Source organism: Amblyomma maculatum, chromosome 1 (genome assembly GCF_055883805.1).
Source record: "Amblyomma maculatum isolate TAMU_Amacu chromosome 1, ASM5588380v1, whole genome shotgun sequence".
NCBI lineage: Eukaryota > Metazoa > Arthropoda > Arachnida > Ixodida > Ixodidae > Amblyomma > Amblyomma maculatum.
In genome coordinates, this window is record NC_139344.1 from 181,356,017 (window position 1) to 181,382,227 (window position 26,211).

Below are 26,211 nucleotides of genomic sequence, written 5' to 3' on the forward strand. Positions count from 1 at the left end.
GGCCTCGAGGGCGGTGAAGCAAGCAATTGAGGCAGGGCCTTTCAACCCATTTTTGATCCTTAAATGATTTCTAAGAACGAGGTGCCGCAAAAATTTGAGCGATGAAAACAACGCGAATGTCGCCGTTTCATGTCATATTTAGAAGGATCCGTTATCTGGTAAGCTAAATGCCTGCAGACTAAATCAATTGGTTTGGGCAGTACAACAGCTAGCACATAAATAGAGAGCTCTTCCGCTAAAATTAATATGTACTTAAGGATTTCCAGCTTGAAGATGTGTTGCACAGAAAGATGTCTTTTGAACAAATTTCATAAAGAGTTCTGATCAGCAGTGAACTTGTCAGAATGTAGCAGCATTCTTATTTTAAAACAGCTTTTATTAAAACATGTATATGAATAATCTTCAAACAAACCAAACTTCTGCAATAACAATACAGCCGTGAAAATTGCACAAAGATCACAATAAATTCTGTTTAGGTGCAACATGTGCAAATTGCACCACTGAAGTCGTTGCTGGAGATATACAAAGTTTCTGGGTAATGCAGTTGGGACCAATTTTTTTTTTTTTTTTTTTTTTTTTTTTACATACATGATCGACGTGCCGGCAAGGAGAATGCACACAGAATTCTAGACGCTGTTGACGAAAGAGTAAAAAAAGTGTGTACACATATTACATAGACCACAATACCTTGCTTACTACCTAATTTTTAGAAGCTGCTACATCATCTTGTGTGCCACAATGAGCACATTGGTCCCAGTTGACTACAAAAAATGACTGCGCTACACGGTAAAAAAATGAAGCCCCCTTTCTGATCCCAAGCTTCTCAGAGGGTCACAGGGTTTATACTTGAGCACCATGCAGAATGTGAAGGTAATTAAGCAAGTGGTAATATAAAAAGAAGGATGTATATAAAATATTAGCAAATACATTTCTTCCCGAGTACAACAATAACAAAAATGTAACGATAAAACATAGCATGCATGTGTAAAAGAAATCTAAATATGCCTATCAACATCAACAAGGCGAAATCATACTCTACAGCTGTTCAGAAGCCACAATCAATACCATCATTTCTAGAGGACTAAAACAGTTAAGCTCTTAAGAGGCACATTTCATGCTTAACTATCACACTCTTTCCATATAAAAATCCTACAAATAAACTAAAATCAGCTCCTTCTGTTTGTTTTCAAGGTACATGCTTTGCCCACCACCGGGGAAATAAACACTCATGACAGGTATAAAAGCTTCTAAACATAGTGAATGAGTTTACTTTATGTGGTGCAAGCATCATGCATTAACTTCTTAAGCACCAACATTCCCAAAAAAGAATGCAATGTCCTGTCAAATTGACCTTGAAACCTGCAACGCAACTTGGAGGTGGGGGGATGGAAAATAAAGCAGGAAGCGACTATAGCAAGAAGGCTATACATCAGTTCGTTACAGAGCGGTAATAATCAGCCAGGACTTTCCAGGCAGATGGCTCCATGAACCCTGACGGTGGCTCCTGACCGCTACGTGCTAAGCTGCGCATTTTGGTGCCAGAGATGAACTGGAAGTCTTCTTTCCGCTCAGGCTCGAACAATGCCATCTTCTTCTTTTTCGTGTCATATGCAGCCACTTGGAATGGGATGATCTCAAGCTGTGTAAGGCCGGGAGCCATCGTCAACACCTGAAAAATGTTATTTACAAATGTCACCAAAGGAAAGCAACACCTATATCGCAAAACAAAGCTTGATGCAAGACAGGACAGCGCTCTCCAAACACTACACTTTGAAATCTCATTTTTAAATGAACAACAGTATTCCAAACAATGTTTTCAACAGCTGTGAAATTTTGAAGTCATACAGATAAGCCATATATTTCCAGTAAAAAAAAAAGGAGGCTTCATAACTAACCTCGCAGTATGAACTGTGCAGCATCTAGGTGACAAAATGCTCTACTAGTCAGAACTAGCTCTTCTTGATTTCATTGCAAGAAAACAACTGAGCTTACCACTCAGTTTCAGTTCATTCACTTTAGCATTAGACAGATGCAGATTTGGCACACAACAAATTACTTAAAAACTGTGTCCACGGGAAATAACAGCAGCCACACCCTGTGCAAATTGTATTGGTAGCAACGATAGTAGTGCATATCGAACCCGGATATATTGAATTTTGGTTATATCGAACTCGCGGAATATCCCCTTGAAAATCCCATGTGAAAGTACAGAAAGCCGTGTCATATATCGAACTCAATTTCACCGGTCGTTCGATATATCGAACTCCGCACCACGCACCAGAAAATGTGCCTTTCCCAAACACGATTGCATCACCCTCGGCCGTCTGCCGCGTGACTTTTTCAAGCCACGCGCAGAAGTAATGAGAGGGGACAGTTCGGCTAGGGCAGCGCCGCGTTCATTTGCAGTTACCGTTTCCCGCGCACCAGCACGTAACGTTTGCAAGCCATGTGCGTGAATGAACCAGAGAGAACCGGTGGGAACGAGAGGGGGGAAACGCAACAGAGCGAAGCTCAAGGGTGTGCCCATTCTTTTGCCGAGCTATCTCACTCCTTCCTCTTTCCCGGTCTTCGTTCGCAGTAGCACGCGCTACGCATGCGCCAAGCCAGCTCAGTGGTTCAGCCCGTTTTCAGACAGAATGTCTGACGCTTTCTCCAGCGTGTGTTGCAAACCCTCTGCGCGCGACGGCTGACCTGGCTATGGCGCCTGCGGAAGTTAAGAAGCGGCAGATGCATCTTTTTCTTTTTTTTTTTTGAAAGAGTCTTCTATTTTTATAGTTGTGCTGTACGGCGGCATAGTGTAAGATATGGCGATACGAAGCGGCTTTTTTTTTTTTTTTTTTTTTCGGGAGTCGTTTATCCTTGCATGTATGAATCAACGAAAGCACGCAGTCAGCTGCGATCATGACACTGGCTTTTAGCATTTTTCGCTTCAAACAGCATTTGCAGCTACTCTATCACGCTTTCCCATGATTTTGTGGCAGTGGACTACGCCCGCACCAAGCGCGGCATGATAAATCGAACCAGGCTTGTAATCAAGCCATCACGGGCAGTCTGCCAAGTTCGCTCCCCACCGCCGCAGGAGCTATCAAATGATAAACACGCCGCAACGTGTTTATCGCTGTGCAGCATCTTGGCACGCTGCCAAGAAATGAGCTGTGGATGAGACGACCGAAACGGAGTGGCGCGCTATCGTCATGCAAGCGAAAACGCTCGTGATTTCTGTTTGCCGCGGCGACACAGAAACCTTGTTTTGAGCTGCGGAGGTGGCTCGAACGGCAGAGGGACGCAACTCCAACAAGTTGGAATTTTTTTGCTCTGTCAATGCCGCTCGTCGCTGAGATCGCTTAATCGCTTGCATGTGAGTGAGCTGGCCTTAACGCTTTTTTATTTTTTCCAAATTCTCGAGTGCAAAGTGGAAGGTGGGTTCATTATGTGAGAGAGTTGATTACGCGACAAATACGGTATTGTTTTTTCGAATCGTAAGTGCCATTCCAAGCCGATTTCTGTATATCGAATTATCGATATATCGAACTATTTTGTGATCACCTTCGAGTTCGATATATTCGGGTTCGACTGTGAATATATTTATTTATAAACACTTGAGAACACACCACCACCTAGCCATGTCATCGAGTAACCTCCAAAGTAAAAACATTTGCTAGAAAATATAATACCACGAGTTCTTTGAAAATGTATAAAGGCTACAAAGGTCACGTATGAGGAGAAAGGGCCCTCATGAACCTGAGCAAAGCACACTATACCTTTGCGCCATGAGTCGGGTCATACAAGTCCTGCTTTGTCTCAGGATGTGGCATTCCCGCGGGGTCCCTGCCTACAATGTAGAAGTTGCTGCCACACACCATTCTTGCCTTCGCATGCCATTGAACCTACACAAACAGTACACAAAAGTGGGTGTTATTATGACAGTTGGTATGCTAAAAAAATAAAACAGTTGTACAATGCTAAAACGATGAATCAGAAGCAAATAGAGCTGAATTTTAGTCAAAAGCTCCCATAGTGTAAAGAGTGCTGAACAACTGCTTCAAAAAAAAAAAAAAAAAAGAATGCTACAGATTTTAAATGCAAGAGCATAACACCCGCCAGTTTGGAACAGATCCAGGCAATGCACTTTTAATATATGCTCCACATGTTACGCACAGATGTGCATGTGTCTTGCACCGTTCCGCAAACAGGCTGGACAACATGCTCAAACGTCGTGAACTTATCTAATGGTGTTACCATTACCAAAGTAAAAAAAATTGGTAATATGCTTCACGATTCCATAAAATGAACGAAACCAGCTAACATTTTTTTTCAAGCAGTGTCCAATAAGTACTTTTGCATGAATGTTGCAGCAGCAGACATTGCTACCGTCAAAAACCCATCGAGCACAGAAGCATGGTACAGATTGGTGGCCCTTCAGTAGCAGCAGATGGTGGAGCATTATATTGCACACTGATAAGTGAAATTCAGTTCTAATTTTAGTTTCAAATCACCTTTACTACCGTGAGGCATGCCGACGTGCATCCACACATTGTGGAAAAAGCAAATTGTTCGCCTTTTTTCAATGTCACGAAGCATGAAAATTCAGAAGTATAAGATCGCTAAAATGACTGCCAATAGTATCTCTTCTTGCGCTCTAATATCGCCACGACTTGAAGTATATGAGAATTGTAACTTTACACTGCACACTGCATACATGAGGCCTAGATAACCCTAAACATGCATTCAAGCAACTGAAAAAGCAAACATGAAATGCAATGAGCCACAAAAACTTTGGCTTTCGCTTGATTTGGCTTTGATTGGCTGATCAGACAATGATACCGATGATGCTAGTGCGGCCGCTGATAATGATGCTAGCGATTAAGATGCAGCTGCAGATTCCACTGTGCCAGTTTTGCAATAACTATCCTCGTGAGGGCAAAGGACACTTATCAAGAACCATAGAGCAGTGGTTGTACAGTATCTTTGTTGCACAATGGTTCAGTAAGCAGCTAGCTTAAAAGCAAGCTGCTTACTGAACTAAACAGCTCCGAATTTTTATCACACTGATGCATTTAGCCATATCCACATTGTCACTATTACACTTAACCTGCACATTGCAAAAGTTAATTAAATTACCTCAGTGGGTCCAGCATACATCATGGGAGAAGGGAAAATAGCCAGCACAGTCAACTTGGGGTCTAAAACACCACTGTCCAGCACTGCCTTGTGCTGCTTCATGCGGATTGCCAAGGGCACATCATCGTCCTTGGTCCATCCACCTGAAAAGGAAGTAGAGCATACATGTAAGTTGGATGGCCTCTCAAAAAATCAACACAGGATTACTACCATGTCTTGTGACAACTCACAGTAAAAGTGTTGTAGTGGTACCAAGATCCCACATACTTATCGTTTTCAACATGCCAAGCATTGTGGAAGATCAGAGTGTGCCTGGCAAACCCTTTACATATAAACTGCATATATAGTTACGATTTCCTGTCAGAATGATCTACAGAAAGTCGCAATGTTACTATCATTAAATAGAATTGGAGACCTGTGCAGCTGGGTCTCCAGATGATCAGATCACATATCTGCTAAAAAAAGCCCCAATACTCATGCATAGCCTTTTGACACTGAACTATGTCATGGTCATCTGGAGCTTTCCAGCAAAAATAGACGAAGTCAATCTTACTCGGCCTACTGTGACTGCAAATCAAACAGATTCTGCAATGCTTATGCCTGGCACAGCAGCATGTTACGCTTTTGCGAGACTGCCTTTTCCGTCTAGCCCATGCTCGACTAGAAAATGTTTCGTCCTAACCACCACAGCCACCATATGCCCCAGTTTAAATCTCATGCCTCGGCTAGTATAGCATTCCATTTTCCTGTTGTAACAAATGTTATATGGTCCACCCTTTACCCTTATTTTTAGCCATTAGAGAGTCTAAAATTATGCACGCCGCCGAGAGCAGTTTTTTCGTCTATTCCGGAAAATCTAGGGAAGTACCGATGTTGAATCACTTATCAAATAATGTAGACCATATTTTGCTACTTTGTGAATGTTATTTCAGCTCGAATAGTGCAGTAGATTTCACATAGCATTTTTTTTAAAACCCGGGCCTCAAATATTCAGGACCTTGTAGAGAGCAGCTGATGCAGCGAGTCTATCAACTGCTTCATTGCCTGGTATGCATCTGTGACCTAGCACTCGGCACACCACACCATAATTTTAAGCTTCTGTTTATGAGCAGGCATGAGGTTTTTGAAGAAGGAATTCACTGCAGAGTTCTTATGCCATTTCGAAAAGGATGGGGAAGCTATCATATGTAGGCAGTCTATGTAAACAATTGATGCACTTCTTTTCCACAGTGTCTCACAGCTAATGGAATGTCATTCATTCAGCAGTAAGTACAGTATTTTCTCACATACAGCCTACACCAAAGATTAAAAAAATGTGTTTAAACAGTGAAGGCACAAATTATCCGAGATTTTTGGGGAGGACTGGGGTGGATGGGGGAGGTGTGGCAGCCTCCAATGGAGAGTCCACCATCCCTGCTATCAAATCCATATCAATGGTTTCTCTATTCCACACCACTAGCAATGTTAGTTCTAGTCACCCCAACAATGGCACGTTGGTCACGCTTACAGGCTAGCAGTGGCCTTCAGAATCTGGCACTACTTGGTGTATTGGGCAGCCTTATTTAAGCATCAGAATGTCTTGGCAGCAGTTGTCCACAGCGATTTTCAAGCAAAGAACCCAACAATTACAATTTTTGACAGTTCCGTGAAATTTTTCGATTTGTGCACACTATCAAATGTGTCAAAAGAACTGCTCCATAATGGCAAAGGTATCCGCAACTTATTTTAGCATGCAATGCGATACAGCTGGAGCTTCTTTTGCACATGACGTTTCAGCAAAGTTTCAGCTTTGCAGGTTTCTGCTACTTCTGCCTGTTCATTGACAGACAATGCTGCAGCAAGCTTTCACCATCTTTACTTCCATTCTAGTCAGAAAATAGATGAACAAATTTCCTTTTTTTTCAAGACACTTGTATTTTCATTGCCTCACACTTTACGGTATTATTACACCTGAGAGCTTTAAACCGTTACAAAGGAGGTTTGTCAGCTGAGGCAGTGCATTTACCTTCATCAAAAATGGCCCCACACCCAAGCCACTTACACAGGCTCATTACCTCCAGTTCCAAACACCTCATGGCAGCCGATATTCAACTATTCTCACAATTCTATTGTGCCAAGATATTTGCATCCCAAACAACTCACCAAGTGGGTGAAGCAACAACACTGGCTTCTTGTAGCCTTTCTCTGTCAAATGTTTCCTTGTGTCTTGCATGAGCAATGCATGGCCATTGTGAACAGGGTTCCGCAGTTGAAATGCAAACACTGCATCTGCCTGTGAAACAAACATAAAACTTCCGTTCAAACCATATGCAGTGTCGAGAGCATGGATGGCTTCCTGATAGCAGTGTTAAAGATAGCACGTGACATCAGAAGAATGAAAAACTGCGTCCAATGCGAGACTGCAATTTATTGTAAAAAAGAAAAGAAACTAAAACACCTACATGATCTAACGAATAAGTGAAAATCTGAAAGCACAGAAAACCAGTCAAAGATTTTCACAAGTAGAGCCATTGGGCAAACTATATGCAGGGGCTGCACAAACTACAGAGACTGAACAGAAATTGCACTTTATACTGAATCATAAGAGCTATGAAAAAAAAAAAAAAAAAAAAATCTCATTGAGCCAGCAAATATGGCTAAGTACTGCATGCATACTATAGATGCTGCACAAGACACTTCTGCAGGTGGTCCAGCAGGTGCCACTTTCAGTTCAGCACACACTGCTATGGACCCCCGACTTTCTGAGCCAGAAAATTTTAGATTCTGCAAGTTGAGACAAAGAATCTGCAAAATTTTGCACCAGGCATTACATAATACAGTAGAGCCCCATTATAGTAAAGTCACCGAGACCAACAAAAATCTTTACCATATTAGGGTCTTCACTATATCATTTGTTAGTGATGACATGGTCCTGAATATGCTGTCTGTAGTTAAATGGCCACTTACTGAACACGTCCTGTTGCTTAATGAAAAAAAAAAAAAAAAACACTGAAATAGCTTCCATCTCTCTCTTATCTCTTCATGCAATTTTTTTCATTTACAAAAATTTTTTATATATCTATATGGAAGTACCTCTTAAGCATGAGGACGTGGCTATGAATACAACCAAGTTTGATTTCATGCGAAAATAAAAGCCTTGCATGAACATGGTGTCACTTTTTGCTGTTTTTGTCTTTTAAAAGGCAATAAATGATAAATGCGCATGGCAGTCAAGTGCTCCAAGATGCACACGCTACACCTCCACTTCTTGCCTCCATTGCCTCATGCTTTGTGCTGCACAGTACTGGGAATGTTCGCCCGTGTCTTCCCCTTTCTTATTTTTTGGTGCATTTTTACTCTCCATTACTTTTTGAACGGACCGCGCCGCCTCCTTACCATGTTTGTAGACAGCTTTATTTTTTTATTTTTTTTCCCTACGCGCTGCGTGCTTTCAGACACAGCTCTAAGGCCTTCGTAAAGCAGGCTTCTCCTGAATGCTGCTAAGCCTGGTGGTAAAGCCACTTAAAAGGACACTCTGTGTTATTTTTGTTTTGAAATAGAAAAAATTCCTTTCCTCGCGATTCTAGGTAATGCGCGGGTGGCGATGTCATATCGTGGAAGTCGTCGCCGCGGCCAGGCGCACTTTACTATAACCAATTTTTACCAAAAATATCTTTACTATAAAAGGAAAAAATATACAGTTGTCTATGGAAGATGAACTGGCACTTCAGTTTCACTTTACTATATCAGAGGTTTTACTATATTCGAGTTTACTATAGCGGGGTTCTACTGTACTTCAAAATACACCGGGACATTCACAAACAAGGCATGAACACAATGAATATTTTTCACTCAAAGTTTGAAACCACCTCTTTAGGATTTGGGGGCAAATTGCACAGTGAGCAAGTGCTAAGGAGAAAGTGGCTATGGATATAAAAAGAAGATAGTGCAGGCACTTGGGAAAGAGAAGGCAATTTTGCATTACCTACGAAAAGCAAAAAAGGCAGATGGGCAGTCACACTTAATAGCAGCAGTAGTTATCAATACAGGCTGTCCAAGCTAAATTTAGCAAAGGGTTAAAAAATGAACATTTGAGGTAGGCAAGGGAAAGCATTTGCATACAGCTGCCAGCCGTATGGCACACCACAGGTAATTTTTTGTTTTGCAATTAACTAATCAGTAATAAGGATATTTTTTCTAGTTTACTAACTATTGCTTTTATATAACAAACATTATTTGCAAATCGAAGAGCCCTTTCTGAATTCCCCATTCTATTTATTTAAGATAAAGAAAGCCTCACGCGTATCTTTTTTTTCCGAGCTCTAAAGAAAGCAAGTGAAATTCAAAAACTCATGCGAGTTTTTGAATTTGTGTGCCACGATTATGCTGCTCTCAACCATGGTTTGAGCGAACAAAATTAGCTGTGGCCATGACTCGACAGCCCAGTTCTAGCGATAGGCTAACATGTTGGCGACGATTGCAGTGAGTGTGGCGAGCTTGCTGCATCTTGCATCATCCCGTGCGCTGACTGGCTGACGCAGCGCAAAGAAACCAATGCAGATATATCGGCCTGCTGCTGCAATGGGGCCATGGAGCCACAACCACAGCTGGTTTTGTTCACTGAAACCACGGTTGAAAGGAGCATAATCGTGGTGCACAAATACGCCAGTCACGCATTTTTTGGGAGGGTATTTCACGGGCATTCTTTGGAGATCGGGAAAAAGATGAAATGGGGGTTTCTGAAGGTGCTCTCCAATTTTGCAAATTGCACTTATTGTCTAATGTCAATATTTAATCATTTAGAAAAATACATTAATTAACAAATCATTAATTGCAACACAAAATTGCGCGTAATACACAAGCCAGCACCTCTATACAACTGGTTTCCCTGACCTACTTCAAACTTTACATTTTTTTAACCCTTGGCTAAAGTTAGCTTGGGCACCCTTCATAACTGGAGCTACTTGAGTACTTTTCCAAAATCAGCACAACTTGGCAGGCTGCATTACTTGCCTCTTCATCGAGCAACTGTACTTCAACATATGTTAATGTTTACAAAAAAGCACTCTGTAGCTGCACTGACCGGAAAGCTTGCTGTACAAGACGCAGCGGTAATCTCATGTCTCAGCAATTTTCGGCCCATTAAACTGTGTTGAATTTTATACATAAAAAGAAGTTAGGGAAAGGGCCAAATAAACGACTTGGTTATTACAAACAGATGCAGGAAAGTATGCACTTCATAAACAGCTGCCATGATGCACTAATGGTGAAAATCAAAAAGAGTGCTACGAATGCAAGCTCCAAACGTGTACTAGAACTACTATACCTCAGTAGACTGCTAGTAATTAGTGCTTACAGAGTAAATTTACACATTGCTTTATCTTTAGACCACAATGACTTCCCCAAAACTACTCTAAAGAGCAACTATTTCTAGAAACCAGGCACCAGTCTAAATGTCAATGCAGTGCTTTTGTGTGGAGCTCAAGTACGCACTTGTTGGAGGAAGACCTAATTAGCTAGAAGTTCTTGTAAACTACATGCCAGTTAATTACCATTCTATTAATTAGCTTCTAAACAGCCACCCATTTCTGATCCCTGTGGCACAGGAAGACATAACTGCAACAGGTGTAACTATAATCAAATGCCATGCGTAGCTAATGCTTCGCAGTCTCGACCACTTCTCAACACAGGCAACTAAATACCAAACTGCAGCAGACCAGTGCATTTCAGAGAGCATGTCAACACAAAGAGATGCACCAAGCAAACTTTTCTGGGAAGAGGGTGAACCTGCCTTTTATAACGCACACCCACTTTCTCTGAAAGGGGGCACCTGTATCTCTAAGCCTTTCTGCGCGCCAAGTTTTCCACAAACTACCCAGCTTTTAGAAGCATACACCATATAAACGCGTGTAAGGGCCGCATTCGTGTATGGGCTGCACACCGTATTTCTCCAAGCAAATATTTCTAAAAAATAATTTGTGTAAGGGCCGCATACAAATTTTCCGTTCCTCGTGGGAATAGCCTTCAAAATGCACGCCCACAGGAGCTTCCAATTGCCGCCCATGGATGGGGCCCGTAGTCGATGGTCATCAGCATTATTATATTTTCCTTCTGCCGCAACCTTCTACAATCCATATTGGCATCTGTATCACCAGCCCCGACCACCCCTCTGTTTTTCGACTGTAAAAGGCACGTAAGTGGTGGTAGCGAACAGACATGACCATTATTACGGGTGGCCTTACCGGCATGCTGCAACCCCTGAACGTCAGCATCAATCGGCCTTTTAAGGTTGAATTCCGAAGGCAGTGCTCATAACAGATGGCAAACAGCAATCACAAGATGCCGACCGGGCGGCTGAAGAGGGCACTACTCGCGACTTTGCTTGGCTGGATTTTGTCCGCGTGGACCATCGTGTCTGTGGATATCATATCCCATAGTTTCAAGGTGACCGGGATTACAAACAGTTTAAACGGGACTGAAGACAACTTGTGGGGTGAACGTGCACCGGAGCACAGCATCAGCTCGGAGTCTGAACACTCCGCGAGTGCCGAACGCATGGTAAATAAACGCCGCACATTATTTGATTGATCTGTTTTTACCCGAAAAAAAAAAAAAAAAAAATTCTTATGTCGTGTGTATGGGCCAAAAAAGTGCGGCCCTTACACACGTTTATACGGTATTGTAGAAGTAGCCCACAAACAGTTGCATTAATTTCTGAAAGAGCACTTGCAAGAAATTCCACTATAACAAGCACTGCATGCACATGAGAAAGAAATTCAGTTCAACAACTAAAAAGTAGCATCTATACTTTGAACCCTTTGAGTAGCAATACCGAACCGAGCCAAAATAAGAAAGTACATACCCCAAGCTTAGAGAATGCTTTCCTGAGTTCTTTAGGTGTGAGTCGGTACTCATCAAGTCCATCATCCCAGCGAATTCGCTCTAAAACTTCAAGGTCACCACCAACAAGCCAGTCACCGCTTTCATAGATCATCTAGGGAGAACAAGACTATACTGTAACATTATCGAGAGGAATATGGGTTGTACATACGTACAAAAGGAGCATGCTGCAAATATATTTTGTTGCAAGCTCGTGCAACTGCACATCTAAACAATATGCAACTCTGTACAGATCTTCCATAGAGGAAAGCCTGTGTTTCCAGATTTTCTTTTTTTTTTCTGCAATTCAGAAGGGGAGGGGTGAAAATTGGGCAACATTTTCCTTTAGCTGAAATTCAGGCATAAATCAGGTTATTTGGCAGAAAGTTTCATACTTCGGGCTCTTCAGGTGATAATTTGCTGGAAGAGACAATTTTATAATCAGCAGTCCTTTTTGTGCTGGACATAAAATGCTGTATTTATCCATTGCTTATTAATTCTATAAGATAGTGGAATGACTGGTAGGACTAATAGGTTTTACCAAATCATCTTTCCTTTTTTGCATTTATTACAATTATTTTGTCGTGTTCATCATCATAAACTGCACAGGAGCCGCACCTTCATGCAATATTTTCCTGGCTGAACAAAAACCATGAACAAAAATACCATTCAACCTGATGATGCCCATTTTAGGTGCACAATTTCCTTTGGGTAGAACACCATAAGTATGGCTTGAGGCAAGGATGCCCAAAAGACATGCGGTTAGTTTCCACGTTTTGGTCCCCAACTCTCAAAACAATACTTTTAGATTTTATCCTCAAATATCACCAGTTACCTGAACCATGTTTTGACTATAGACACACGATGTCAGCTAACTTTCTTGTGCTGTCTCCAGTTTTGTTCAGTGGAAACCATGTTATCTAGAAGGCACAATTTCAGGCAGAAATCAGGTTCAATCCGATTTTAAAGATTTCCGTTTGAGACTGGAATATCTGGTGAAACAGTTTCACCCCAAAACACAAGCTCTTACATTTAGACTAGCTCTGTAATGCATTATTTCCATCTCCCCAACCCAACAGCAAAACCAACAACTGCCATCATTATTGCAGCAGACACGACCTTAAGGATTGAATTTTCTTTGAAGCTTTAAAAACAAAGAATACCAGAAGATTATGCAGCATTAATCTTTACTGAATTATCCAATTAATAAGGCGCACCCTTTTGCAAACTCTGCACAAAGAAATTGCACACAAGTCACACCCATATGCAAGATGTGCCTGTTCATTTGGCAAGTGCTATAAAAGCAAATCAAGAATTCGTAAAGAATGCAATGAAAATAAACACTTCCAGCAGCTGCTGTGAGCAGATCATTCCAGAGATCTAGCCATAATGGCTACTTTCAAGTCTATTTTTCTTAGTCAGTGCCATGAGTGCTCTGGCGACTCTGCCCTCCTGGGTCTTTTTTTTTTTTTGCTCATGCCTAACTGTTTCTCTGCAGCCTGATTTCCATTTTGCAGCACATACATTCAATGGCGCACAACTTTAATTTTACACTGTAGCTTCTTCACCGTGCCAGCAGCGTCCCACTGAGCAACAGTGCACACTGTGCAAAAAGACAAATGCAACAGATGCTGCCAAAATGGATGCCGAAACTCAAAGTCAAGAACATGGCTGCAGCAGCACTTTCTATAATTCTAAGAGGTGACAGATGGACTGGACTTACTGGACTATCAGTAAGGTAACATTTTAAAAATAACTTTTCCTTCTTTACAGACTAATTTTATTTTCAAACACAGTTACTGGGCACGACAACAGCTTATGCAATGGCAAATAATTTTTGGTTGCATACAAGCTGAACCGTTATCATTAGGCAAGAAGTGTTGCCAAAATTTAGAAAGAAAAAGTGACATGAGAAAATATGCCATTTGTAAAGAAAGGCACTGCAGAAGGGCAAATCAGTAGTTTTTGATTCCTGTATTTCTATTATTCCTACTCTCTAAAACAGTAAAATTCAAATCCTCAAAGAACAACAACCACACCTATGAGGGCAGTGCAGTTCAGATGTTACAAAGTTTGAAAAAAAAAAAACGAAGTGAATGAAATGTGATTTACAGCAAATGCATTTAAAAAAAAGTGCTCACATTAATATATGGGTGCCCACGGCAGCTGGTTCCAAACTGTCTTGAGCAACGCTCTTCCTTGCGATGAGGATAAAATTCAGGCTGTCTTAGAACAGCATAAACTTTGCCATTGTGCTTGAGTGCGAATGCTGGCTCATTATCTAGGCGCTTCATATCCTCTGTCGTCACAGGCAATACAATTGGGATGGACTGGTTGGTAACACCACCTATTAAAAAAAGCAATGCACAAAAGCCATCAATCAGTGAACAAATTAAGCTCAAATTTTGGAGGGGCACAGAATACCAAAGAGGCCTGTTAGTGAAATTAAACACAAAGCTGTCTTCTCTTAGCTCCAAACATGTGCTCATTTCAGCTTTTAGGTCGATGTAGAAAAAGTTTTCATACTGGATGTCAAATGAATAAAAAACTGCAGCCTTTGCAAATTTAGTGGTGTACAGAGAAATTTACTTCAGTGCATATCCATACAACAGCTTATGAAAATTGACAGTTTTAATGTTTCATATCCCCTTCAGATGTAAATTATGATGGAAAATTTTAACAGTTTCATGCTTTTGTAAGGAACATGCCAGGAATACACAGGAAAAAAAAACAACAGTAATGTCAACCTCTTCAACAATTCATTCACACATTTTCTGTTGTGTCCTCATTAACATCAACATTATGACTTGAAACCATTTTCAAAGCATCTGTTATACTTACTTTGACTCACTCTTGTTATAATGAGGTATAAAGAAATCAACACATTTTGGGCACATTGGAGCATTTATGCTGGCAAAACATGCAAACACACTCACAGGGACCATACCAGAGCTACCATGAAACATGTAGCTAAAGAAACCAGATTCCTGCATACAGTATCATATTTAACTGGATACCTTTCAAATTTTTTAAACCTCAGTACATTGTTTTGCATTCACATATGTTGAAGCAGTGCCTTCGATAGGTTAGATTTGGTTTGGTGGCCTTGTGTTTCACCTCCGTTGAAATGCAGCTGCCATGACCGGCATGAAACCCAGGTCCCTTGGGTGAATAGTTTAGCATCTAACAGACGAGCCACTGTAGCAGTGCTAAAAGCTAGATCTGGTAGTGTTCAAGTTGTGTTCACATATGTGGGCACAGTTCCAGAAGGGAGTATATACACACAGATTGCTCATGCACACTATTCCTACCTTCAAGGTAGCAGCCAAAGTGCTGGCTCTGCAGGAATTCAGCCTCGCGCATGAATCCTGTGAGTGGTGTGGCCCAACCTTCGGAAAGCACTTGAACCCACTGCAGGTCTAGCTTGGAGATCTCTATGCTTGGTAGTTCTGCTGCCTCTGCCATTACAGCTGGCAGCCTCTCAGGGCTCACAAAAAGCTCCTTGACACAGTCCACCACACTGCCAGGAATGACACCCTGCAAAAGCCATCAGTTGCTCAACAGGCCTTGAAGGTAAGTTAACATCTCCACCTGGCCACTTTTACAAGAAAGCACAACTGACAAGATGATACTTTTTCTACTTTTACATTAGTAAACATCAGGCCAGTATGTTAGCCAAGAGGCTCACTATCTGCATACTACTACTTTAGCGGACGTTAACACCGCGAAGACAATTTTCTCTTGCATGCAGTTATTTTACCAATGGCCGCCTACTAAAGGTACAATCTGGCCAGTAAACATGCTTGGTTTTAGTGGGGATAGTGTAAATAAGCAATTCTCAGCTCAAGCTGGTTCCTCACCCTTTCTCTGAGCAGCTCAACCACTTGCTGTACACAGTCCTTGATAGTGTCCTTGCCCGCTTTAATCAGCAGATCAGGGCTATCTGGTGCTTCATAGGGCATATCGATTCCAGTGAAACCTGCAGAACATAAGCAACCAAGAAAAGTGAAAAAAGTTACACAAAGTCATAAATAGCCAAGCTAAGAGTTACACACAAAACTGTGTTTGGGTTTGATGCTTCTGTTAACTCTGGCAGTGAAAACCGGCTATTGCTTCCAAGGTTTTTGTTATATTTTCTTTGAAATTTTCCCACCATATCAGTCTCTCCAGTTCTGCAATGACAAGTGGTGTAAACTGGTCCTGGGACAATAAACATGTCATAACTAGACTCTTATACAGTGAAAGCTCGTTAATTCGAACCTCGATAATTCGAATTTTCGGATAATTCGAACTGCACTACTTGGTCCGGCCAAGCTCCATAGAGATCTGTGTATAAAAAAGCCCGTTAATTCGAACGCGAGTACGTTCCGCTACGGATAATTCGAACTACGCGCCGCCGCGTCTAGGCGGCTTGGCGCACATCACACGGAAAGAAAAAAAAAAAGTAAAGAAACACCGCGGTTGGTAGGCATAATTAGAGGCTGCGCACGTCCAAAACGGGGACAGAAGATGAAACCAGGTAAAACTATGGAAGAGTGGGTAAAACTTAAATGGCACCATGACTGGCGTGGCGGCCGGCCGGCAGCGTTGGAGGGAGGGGACGGCGGCCGCGGCAAGGTCGGTGCATGGCCGCGCAGCGGCGGCTGCCTGCTCTCTCTTCTGCGCAACCTCCGTAGCTCGCAACTAAATACTCGTTAATTCCAACCCTGTTAATTTGGAAATAGGGATGAGTACTGTCGACACGGTTCCAGCCAACGCCCATAAAGGGCTATGATCTCGGACGAACACTATGGGTTAAACTTTTTATTTTTTTGCGACAGCCATCTATCCTTCCACCCATCAGTCATCAACGGAAGCACGCGAGTCAGCCGCGATCATGACGCCGGCTTTTAGCACCGTTCGTTCCGATGACTGGAGTGGCAGTTGATGGCGCCCCCCGCCCCAGCATGAGCGAACGTACTGAAAAGGAGGCTTGTAAAACCGGACAAGCGCTGGCACTTTGCCAAGCTCGCTTTCCTCCCCCCTGCCGGACCTAAAGTCAAAAGATAAACACGCCGTTATCGCTGCGCAGCATCTTGGCGCAATGCCAAGAAATGTGTTGTGGACCGTGACAGCGCGACGCGCTAACGACTGACGCATTTATTATTATTTTTTTTTTTTTCAGATTCGTAGGCACGAACGGGGCTGGGTGGGTTCATTATGCGAGTGAGTTTGTTACGCGACTAAATACGGTACATTTACCGTAATACAAATGGTTTTGGTCAGTTTTTTCGAGGCCATTTGATAATTCGAACATCGGATAATTCGAACTTTTTTCCCGGTCCCGTGAAGTTCGAATTAACGAGCTTTTACTGTACATTTACCTAGTGGCCTGAGGGAATATTGTGCAGCTGGATGAAGGGAATACTATGCAGCTGGGGAGTCTGTGTACTAGACAGTGTCTCATACAGTCATGTGATCCACGATGACCTTGACAGTAGGCACTCTCATGGGGTGGGAAGGGGTGAATAGGGTTCCCACCAGTGCTACTTTCTCCAGAGAAGGGTAAAATGTCGAGATTGCTTTTACTGCCATTCTTGGGCTATTTTTACCAAATAAAACAGCTATCACGTCTTTCGTCACCCGAGTGGCATGCAAATATTTGATCATAGCAAGTTGTATCAAGGAATGTTTTTTTTTTTCTTTCACATGCATTATCACTTGTGATTATGGCATTTGTGAGCATACATTACACCTGTTGGGCTACTGGACATGCTTGAACTGTGAAAGCATTCTTTCAACATAGGTGGAGGTCATGCTAGGGAACCATTCCAACTCATTCTGAGTGAAGCCATGCCTCAGGCAGCAAGTGTTAAAACAATTTTAACACCAATAATTAACCGAGCGGTGGACTTCTTTAAACTAGGCCTGAGATAATTACTACCTTCACCACATTGCCACAGCAGTTTACACTGGCACTGAAAGGCAGCCTTGAAGTCAAATCAAAACAATTTTGATATACATCTTGTTTGGGGTGCAGGAACTGTGAAATGTTGGGTTTTACTCCGGAACAAAGAGCTTCAATCAGGCCGCGGAAACTCGGGGGCACTTCCGTCCCGTCTAATTCTCCCAAGCGGGGGCGAAAGGAGGAAAGAAAAAGCTGGGAGGAGGACTTCTCCCTCGCGCCTAAATTTTCCCCTCGCACTGACGGCGCCGCCGACTGCGCTGCGTGGCTTCGTCCTCGCGTGAACCGCTGCAACCGTTACGGCTCCGCTCGTTTTGAATTGAAACCATCGTCTGCGTAGCCTGGCGCTGTGAATTCTCTGTGTTGGCTTATCGGCCAAAGTCGCGATTTTTCGTCGCGGTTCTTTTACTCTGTGCATCTCATTCCTGCTGGCTCTTTGCCCCTTCGTGAGACGATCGAGATACTTGTCTGCGTGCACCTGCAGTTCCGTGGACCCATCTCATCTGCTGATTGTGCTGGCCATTACAGTCGGCGATATCCGCTGTGTTTCGTGTTGTTGAACTTGTTACCTTCATGTACTGTGGAGAGACGTGCGTTTCGAAGAAGACGGTTCTTCCAGGAAGGGTAGTGTAAATTTTTAATCATGCATTTTGGTTATGTATAGCACAGTGACGCGTGATTACTTGCATCAAATACCAACCACTAGGTAACTAGAACGCAGCTATTTGCTCATGTTTCTACATTGCTTTGATGGTATGGAATGCGTAGAATGAATATGTTGCATCATTTATTTAATTTCATATCAACTGTACACATGCTGACAGAAGCAGTGCCGGCAAACCGGGTTCTGTTGTAGTGATAAAGCAAGCATGCAAGATTACAATGTTAGCGCAGAACACATAACACTACTGTAAACTGTTAGCTATGTAAAGTGCGTGTGTGTGAGGGATACCTTGTCGCATCTTTTAATTTTCTGTTTCACGTGCAGTTAATAAAAAAGAGAAACAATATCTGCTGTTCTATGTGCTATTTGTTGCTGCGGTCGGTACGCTTGCTCGCGAGCGCCTGTGCCCTCGAGAGCGCTATGCTTGTGGTTTTTCTTTCCATCTCACTGTTCCTGCCGCGAGCCGGTCGCGCCGCGGCAGAACGATGATGCGACAGAAAATCCACGGGCAGAGCGTTTTCCCGGGCGCGGGCGCACGCGAGCGCGTGATCCGCGCTGCTTGAAGCAACCTACCGACACCCCCTTCAGCGCACAGTTTTTTTGGACCAGTCCGCTATACGACCTCCCCCGTCAAGTCCATTTTTTACGCGCCCCCTCCCGCTATAATCCTATAATGGGGAGTTTGGCGCTAGCGTCTGTAATTCGTGGCCGCTGGGAGGTATAGGGAGTTTCACACCCCTGCTTCAATTGTCAGCATCAGGCTGAATGAAATGTATTCATGCTGTAGCTGAAAACAGTGAAAGGCGTTTAGGTAGCACCACTGATATGTAAATATGTGCAGAGAATGAAAACAGTAACGCCCTTAAAATTTAAGCTAGCTAAAACCATACAAAAAAATAATGCTTATCTTGCCTAGTTGCTAAAACTTGCCAATTCCGTATTGCAACTATGCAGAAGAGTGGAAATCTGGGCCAGCTGGTACACTGTGAAGAGGAGAACCAGTCAAAAAAGGAGAAGGACGAAGAGAAGAGACGTACGCCCTGCCGACACAGTTGCTAGTTCAGTCATCGTGGTGTACGTCTCTTCTCTTAGTCCTTGTCTTTTTTTTTTTACTTGCTCTCCTCTTCACAATGTGTGCAACTAATAATGCGCAATACTCCACAGGGGATTAATTTTTGTTTGTGCGAGCCTAATCAGACCAGTTGAACATGAAATTATTGCAAGACAATAAAAAAAGAGCATTCTGCTGAACTCTCAGGGCAGCAGCAATATCATAAGCCACAGACATTTCCCAGACAACACTGAAACTTGCCTTTAATTTGTCCTGCGCGAGCTTTCCTGTAAAGACCTTTGACATCTCTCTTTTCACATACTTCCAATGGTGTGTCGACAAAGCATTCAATGAAGAGCAACCCAGACTGTTCATGAATTTCTCTGGCCATAGTACGGTCCTGAAAAAAAAAAAACATGGCTGTGACTACTACAAAGTGAACAACATGGCTGCCGAAACACCAAAACCTTAATGCAACACATACTGACCTTCGCATATGGACTGATGAAGCTGGTAAGACAGACCACACCACTGTCAGCAAACAGCTTTGCCACCTCAGCCACTCGGCGGATGTTCTCTTCCCTGTCTTGTGATGAGAAGCCCAAATTCTTGTTGAGTCCGTGCCTTATGTTGTCCCCATCTAGCGCATAAGCGGGAATGCCATGCAGACAGAGGTACTCCTCCACGCCAAAAGACACTGTTGTCTTGCCTGCACCCGACAGACCTGTGCCATGTGCAAAAAAAAAAAAAGGTGTGGTTGGAAGAGAAATGCACAAGAGGAAGTCTGGAGCAAACCTATCACCTAAGCATCGCCAATGTGTCTAAAAGGCAGATAGATCACCATACACAGATCTTATAGTTTATGAATGTTTGTGAAAGTCTCATGAGGGAGCCTAAAGCTTCAACTCTGTCGATTTCTACAAATGTGTGTCAGCACACTAAAAATAAAAAATGTCCTCGGCCCTCAAACCCTTCACGAAAAGGTTTAAAGATTATGAAAATGCCTTAAAAAAGCATTCTACAAAGACCAACCTGTCACAAGGCAGATATGTCCTTGCTACAATACAGAAGCCATGCCCACAGCAGCACTGCTCAATTTTCGCTGCCATAAAAGATGCACTGTCAGGTATGTAGCAAAACAAGAAAATGACTTTCGCAGACAAAGCACGAGAAAAGCAATTACTAAATCAATATCCTTTATGGGTGGCTAGCAGGAGACTCAGAGAGACAGCTGCAAAAGGTGAGAGAAGAGCCAGACGCTGGCGGCATGTCTTTCTGGGTTTCCTCAAAAACAATGTGCACTTTTAAATACATGTCATTTGTAACACACACACATGCACACGTGCACTTGGTGCGACAAATCTATGGCTCTATCAGTTGCAGCAACATTGTCAGTGTTGACAGAATTAAGCCACAAAAACCAAGTCAAACTGCTTTGCAGTCTAGGGTACAAGTAAAAGTGTCAAATACTATAAATTCCTTGTCCCAAATGTATGTTTTGACAGGCTACACACAACGGTCAAACAAAGATTATAACAGGAGCAGACAGATGCACCAAACAATGAGATTTTCCGAAGGCCACGCCATATTAGACTAATCAGTACGAACTAGAAAAAAAAAAAGTTCACTAGACTATGAAATGCTGGTCTCCAAGCAAGTTAAAAGAACAGATACACTAAATTTCAGCTGAGAGTTCTGTCTCTGCTACTGTGTGTAGCATATTAGAAAGCATGAACATCCAGATGGATTGTGTGAAAAAAGCAGTAAATAATTTATGACTGAATTTTTTACCTTCTGCTGCTTCGGTTTTGGTCTCAACTGCCTAGTGATAGCTGTGGATGCCACAGTAGAGTTAAGTCATGTGAGGCACACAAACCTGCAGCATGGATGCTGCTTTGTTCATTCTTATTCCCTTCAACTATAATGCAAGACTTCCCAAGGGTTAAAATCCAAATAAACAGACAAGTAGCGATAACACCACAGCTTGTCTTTATCTTGCATGACGTCTGTGACATTAAAGCCATTGTTCAATGCTTGAAACCAAAACTACACAAATAAAAAATTAAAATATAAAAAAAAGCACGCATCCAAAAATGTGGTGTCTACTCTTTTACGCATCTCTTCTTGGAGACCAACTGATACCAGAACCATGCATGACTAAGTGTCAGCAGGTTACAGAAAGTACCTCTTCATTCCCTTAGACCCGTCAAAGAAGCTGGCTGAGTTTTGAACCAGTGTTTTAGAGTTAACAAGACCAATGAACTCTTCAGATAAAGTAGACAGGTCAAATTGGCAAGAAGGTACCCAGTGTTTAACTACGATATGGAGTAGTGCAGTGCAATGGTGTAGCCAAAAGTTTGAGAATAGTTTCCAGTATTAACACCCTGCATGTAGTGATCATAGCCAGTGTTAGGCAATTATGCTAGAAATATTACTGCCTACTGTTATTCTTGCACCTTTTTGAATTGTTTTCTATAAATGTGAGCCTTTTGGCGTGCAAAAAGAAGCTGTTAACCATTTACTGTAATATGCAAACCCATGCTGTTTTCAGATGCAGTGCTCTCAAATCGTTACTTTTATTTATTTATAACATACTGTCGGCCTCACTTCGAGGTAGTAACAAGATAAAGTTCGCATGCATATAAAAAAGCAAAAAATAAAAAAGAGAGCAGAGAAGCAACTTTTTCACTCTTATACAAAAGAACATGGTAAATTGTACATGGCGACAATGTTAAAAATTTTGAAAGTAGCTTGTCAACTGTGACACAAATGTTTCAAGACACATTTGGCTTATAGTTTGAGGAGACAAAATATTCCACTCATGGATCACATGAAGAAAAAAATTCAAATGTATCACTATGGAAGCTCCATTTGGGCAGATGCTTTTGCATGTTTCAATCTTGTGAAACCTGTATATTAGGATCAAGTAGGTATCTAGTCTTATCAAGTTTTATGTTAGCATTCAAAAGGAGGAAAAGAAACTTGAGCCACAAGAATCTAGCTTGTGAATGGATTTTAGAAAGGCCTGCTTTTTGCAGAAGCAGTGTTGTTGATTAATGGCTATTCACTGGACACGCTAATCTATTGATTGAATATTTAGGGGAAACCACCAAGGTGGAGTAGATTTGTAATAAGGGAGTAATTACTCCCCGACATCCACCCAAGTGCAGCCAAAAGCTGTACAGCTTTTCTTTGTAGCCATATGTCTGCACTTGGGTGGATGTCAATGAGTAATTACTCTATTACTCTAATCTATTAATGTGCAGGGCAGCCAGCAAATAATACTGTATTCGACCACAGACCGGACAAGTGAAGTGTACGGCAAAAGTTATGTTTCTGGTGAAGCAAGCCGAAGGGAATGTCTTACAGTGTACAGCAAAAAGCACCTTCATCGTAATGTGTGTCACATGCTTGTTTCATCATAAGCCTGACAAATGTCACACTGAGGCCCTTCAACTGCTCTACTACCTTAGCGAGTATCTACTGTTCTATTTCATAAATGAAACTTAATGAATATTTCTTTTTAGCGACTGTCATGCAGACCATTTCTTCCAGGTTGAGGATCATCTGCCAATGATATGTACTGCAGCGATTTGTTTAGTCATATATGATTGGCAGACCTATGAAAGTCTTGGTAGATAGTGCTGTTGTCAGCGAACATGCATATTCTTGCATCAATATTCTTGCTTAGATTAATAATAAAGAGAAGGAAAAGCATTGGACCAAGCACTGTTCCCTATGACACACCAGATAACACTTCAGCCAAATCCGACTGGCTGTTTTCAAAGTAGACAAACTGATGACAACCATTTAAATAAGCTTCCAATCAATTGGCAATTGTCCCATAACCGATTAGTGAACCAACTTGTAGTGCAGTTTATAATGAGATTATTGGTCGAAGGCTTTTGATAAATCAAGGAATACCATATCTGTTTGGCCCCATTTATCAATTGTCATAGCTACATCATGGACAGTTTCCACCAATTACATTGTCGTAGACAAACCTTTTCGGAGGCCATGACAATAGGCAATAATTAATTTGCAGTTGTCAACAAACGTAATATGCGTCAAAATTTTACAGACTGCTTGTAAGAGAAATAGAACTATAGGTGGAAACATTGGCTGTGTTTATGTACTGAATTACCTTCGCTATTTTACACATTTCTGGTAGTTCTGCATTTCTATCGATTTCTTGTATATAACCAGAAAATATGTTGAAATCTATTCACCATAACGTTTCAGGAATGCCTTCAGTATATTGAGTGGACCCATAGACTTCTTGTCAATAATGAGTAGTAAGACAAATATCCCTTCTTCAGTTAACATCATTTTTTCGATTGTATTGCTGTTGTAATTAATCCGGCATTGGATGGCACCATCATCAAGCGTAAACACAGATTTAAACTAATTGTTACATGAAGTGGCTGTGTTTCATTCTGTGTTTGGATGAGATTTACTGCTAACCTTTGAGAGTTCTGGTACTGCCAGAATTTATGGGAATCCGCTTGCCCATGACCTGGTGTTGCAATGAACTTTTTGAGCTGCTTGAAACCATGTCAACTGAACTATCACATAAACAAGAATATTTGAACACTGAACCTAATACAGGCATCCTTTAGTGGTTTCTTGAACACAGATGCGCTGGAGTAATGCAGCAAGGTTTGATGTCAGGTCAATGACTCACTGCACTATAGGCACTTATTAAACAGCAAGCCAAGAAGTGAATTCAAATAACTAGGCATACCAGTGAACCAGATGGTACAGCCACGAAAGCCTCCCTTCTGGCCCATGATCTGACCCCGCTTGTCTCGGCTGACATGGTGCTTCTGGAAGACCACATTGGTGGACTTGTGGTTCTGTGGACGAAACAGAATAAGGCTTTACCATACAAGTCAACCAGCTGTGCTTGCAACTGTTATTACACTTTGAGCATAAAATACAACATGAACAGGCAATGTGAAGCTACATTTCATGGAAAAAAGTAGGAGAAAAAAAAAAAGATATCAATGGACAATGGAATAACTCATTTACATTGAATAAAACAACCAGAATCTGGATGTCAGTGATTCATGGGATCTCTTGTGCTTAAACGGCAAAGAAACAATGCTTTTCTATGCTATCCTTTATGAAAACTGAAATCCTCTAAATCAGATGCACAACTTGGAGGGCTTGGTGCAAGTTGCTACTGCTGATACTTCTATTCCTAATGTTACAAATAACATTTGCTCTTAGAACACCACCAGCAAAAGAGGTTTGTTTTGTTTGTTTGGTTTGGTTCGTGGGGTTTAATGTCCCAAAGCGACTCAGGCTATGAGAGACGCCATAGTGGAGGGCTCCGGAAATTTCAACCACCTGGGGTTCCTTAATGTGCACTGACATCGCACAGCACACGGGCACCTTGCTTTCGCCTCCATCAAAAAGCTGCCACTACAGCCGGGATTCAATCCCGCATCCTTGGGCACAGTAGTCGAGCGCCCTAACCACAGCACCACACCGGCGGGGCTCACCACCAGCAAAACTTAACACACTACATACAAGATATATTACAGCCTTTGTTTACTGGATATTTGTGCCCACTGCACACAGGACCTTTCACGGCAAAGCTGTGCCCTAGCCAAGGCTCCTGGCTTGGTGGTAACACTGAAGTGACCAATCGATGAACTCTTCAGCAGTAGAACTTGGCTACCAAGGTACAGCACCCAGCAGATATGATCACACAAAAATTTTGTCTTTTTACACTCTACCAAAATGCTACCACACACCTTGAGATTGAGCACGTACGAGCAAGAAAGCTGCAAGGAATTAAATCTTGCGAGAACGTTTTTGCAGGCCAGTTGGTGTATTACTGAAACTGGTTTACAGCGCAGACAGACAAAATTCGTTCCTTCCTGTGTTTTATCTGTCTGCGTTGTAAACCAATTTCAGAATTAAACCTGTCTGCTCTAAAATAGCCTCTACCATGGATGCAGCTAAGTATCAATAACATTTTCCCAAGATTAAATATACACATATCAGCTGATGCTGGAACCACTTGGAGACAAAGAAAGATACGAATTGCGATGTTTAGTGTCTTGAAGCATCACATTATTTATGAGGGATGCTGTAGTGAAGGTCATTGAAATAATCATTACACCCGAGGCTCTTTACCATGTGATGATACTACACAGCCCACGCGCATTTTCTTATTTTTTTTTTCTACCATCCAAATACGGCTGCCGATGCTGGGATTAAACTCTGAAAACTTGGCATTAGTAGCCAGACACCAAAACCACGGGAAGGTAGAGAGAAGCGGAATGTTTGGAACAATACTAGTAATCAATCAACAGCCTTTCATGCTAGTGCTCCTTGCATTTTCTGCAGGACAGAATAAACAGATTGATGGGAATATTGGATGAAGACATTGTTGCACTGGGGGCTGCAGGGAGAAGCGAGAAACTTTTCCTTTGGCATACACGCATACTGCTGCCAGCTGCCAAATCATGCAATTTTCACACTGACACAAACTTCTGATCAATAGGTTTGCAAATACCACGATCAGCGATGTTTATCGCAACAAGAAAGTTTTTGCACTAA

The 26,211-nt window shown here is 42.1% G+C and overlaps 1 protein-coding gene across 2 annotated transcripts in view; it reads right to left on the minus strand.

Moving 5' to 3' along the window:
- Positions 1 to 355: 355 nt before the first annotated feature.
- The window catches only part of Papss (3'-phosphoadenosine 5'-phosphosulfate synthase), a 70,197-nt gene continuing 44,341 nt past the window's right edge, over positions 356 to 26,211 (minus strand). For both annotated transcript variants that reach the window (XM_084589729.1, XM_084589728.1), the window contains exons 2-12: positions 24,383 to 24,494; positions 20,127 to 20,362; positions 19,900 to 20,038; positions 15,840 to 15,958; positions 15,291 to 15,516; positions 14,121 to 14,326; positions 11,963 to 12,094; positions 7,264 to 7,393; positions 5,122 to 5,264; positions 3,762 to 3,887; positions 356 to 1,669 (exon numbers count right to left, since the gene is read on the minus strand). In XM_084589729.1, the coding sequence (XP_084445855.1) occupies positions 1,430 to 1,669; positions 3,762 to 3,887; positions 5,122 to 5,264; positions 7,264 to 7,393; positions 11,963 to 12,094; positions 14,121 to 14,326; positions 15,291 to 15,516; positions 15,840 to 15,958; positions 19,900 to 20,038; positions 20,127 to 20,362; positions 24,383 to 24,494 (1,809 nt within the window). In that variant the 3' untranslated portion in view covers positions 356 to 1,429. The remainder of the gene's footprint in view (positions 1,670 to 3,761; positions 3,888 to 5,121; positions 5,265 to 7,263; positions 7,394 to 11,962; positions 12,095 to 14,120; positions 14,327 to 15,290; positions 15,517 to 15,839; positions 15,959 to 19,899; positions 20,039 to 20,126; positions 20,363 to 24,382; positions 24,495 to 26,211) is intronic.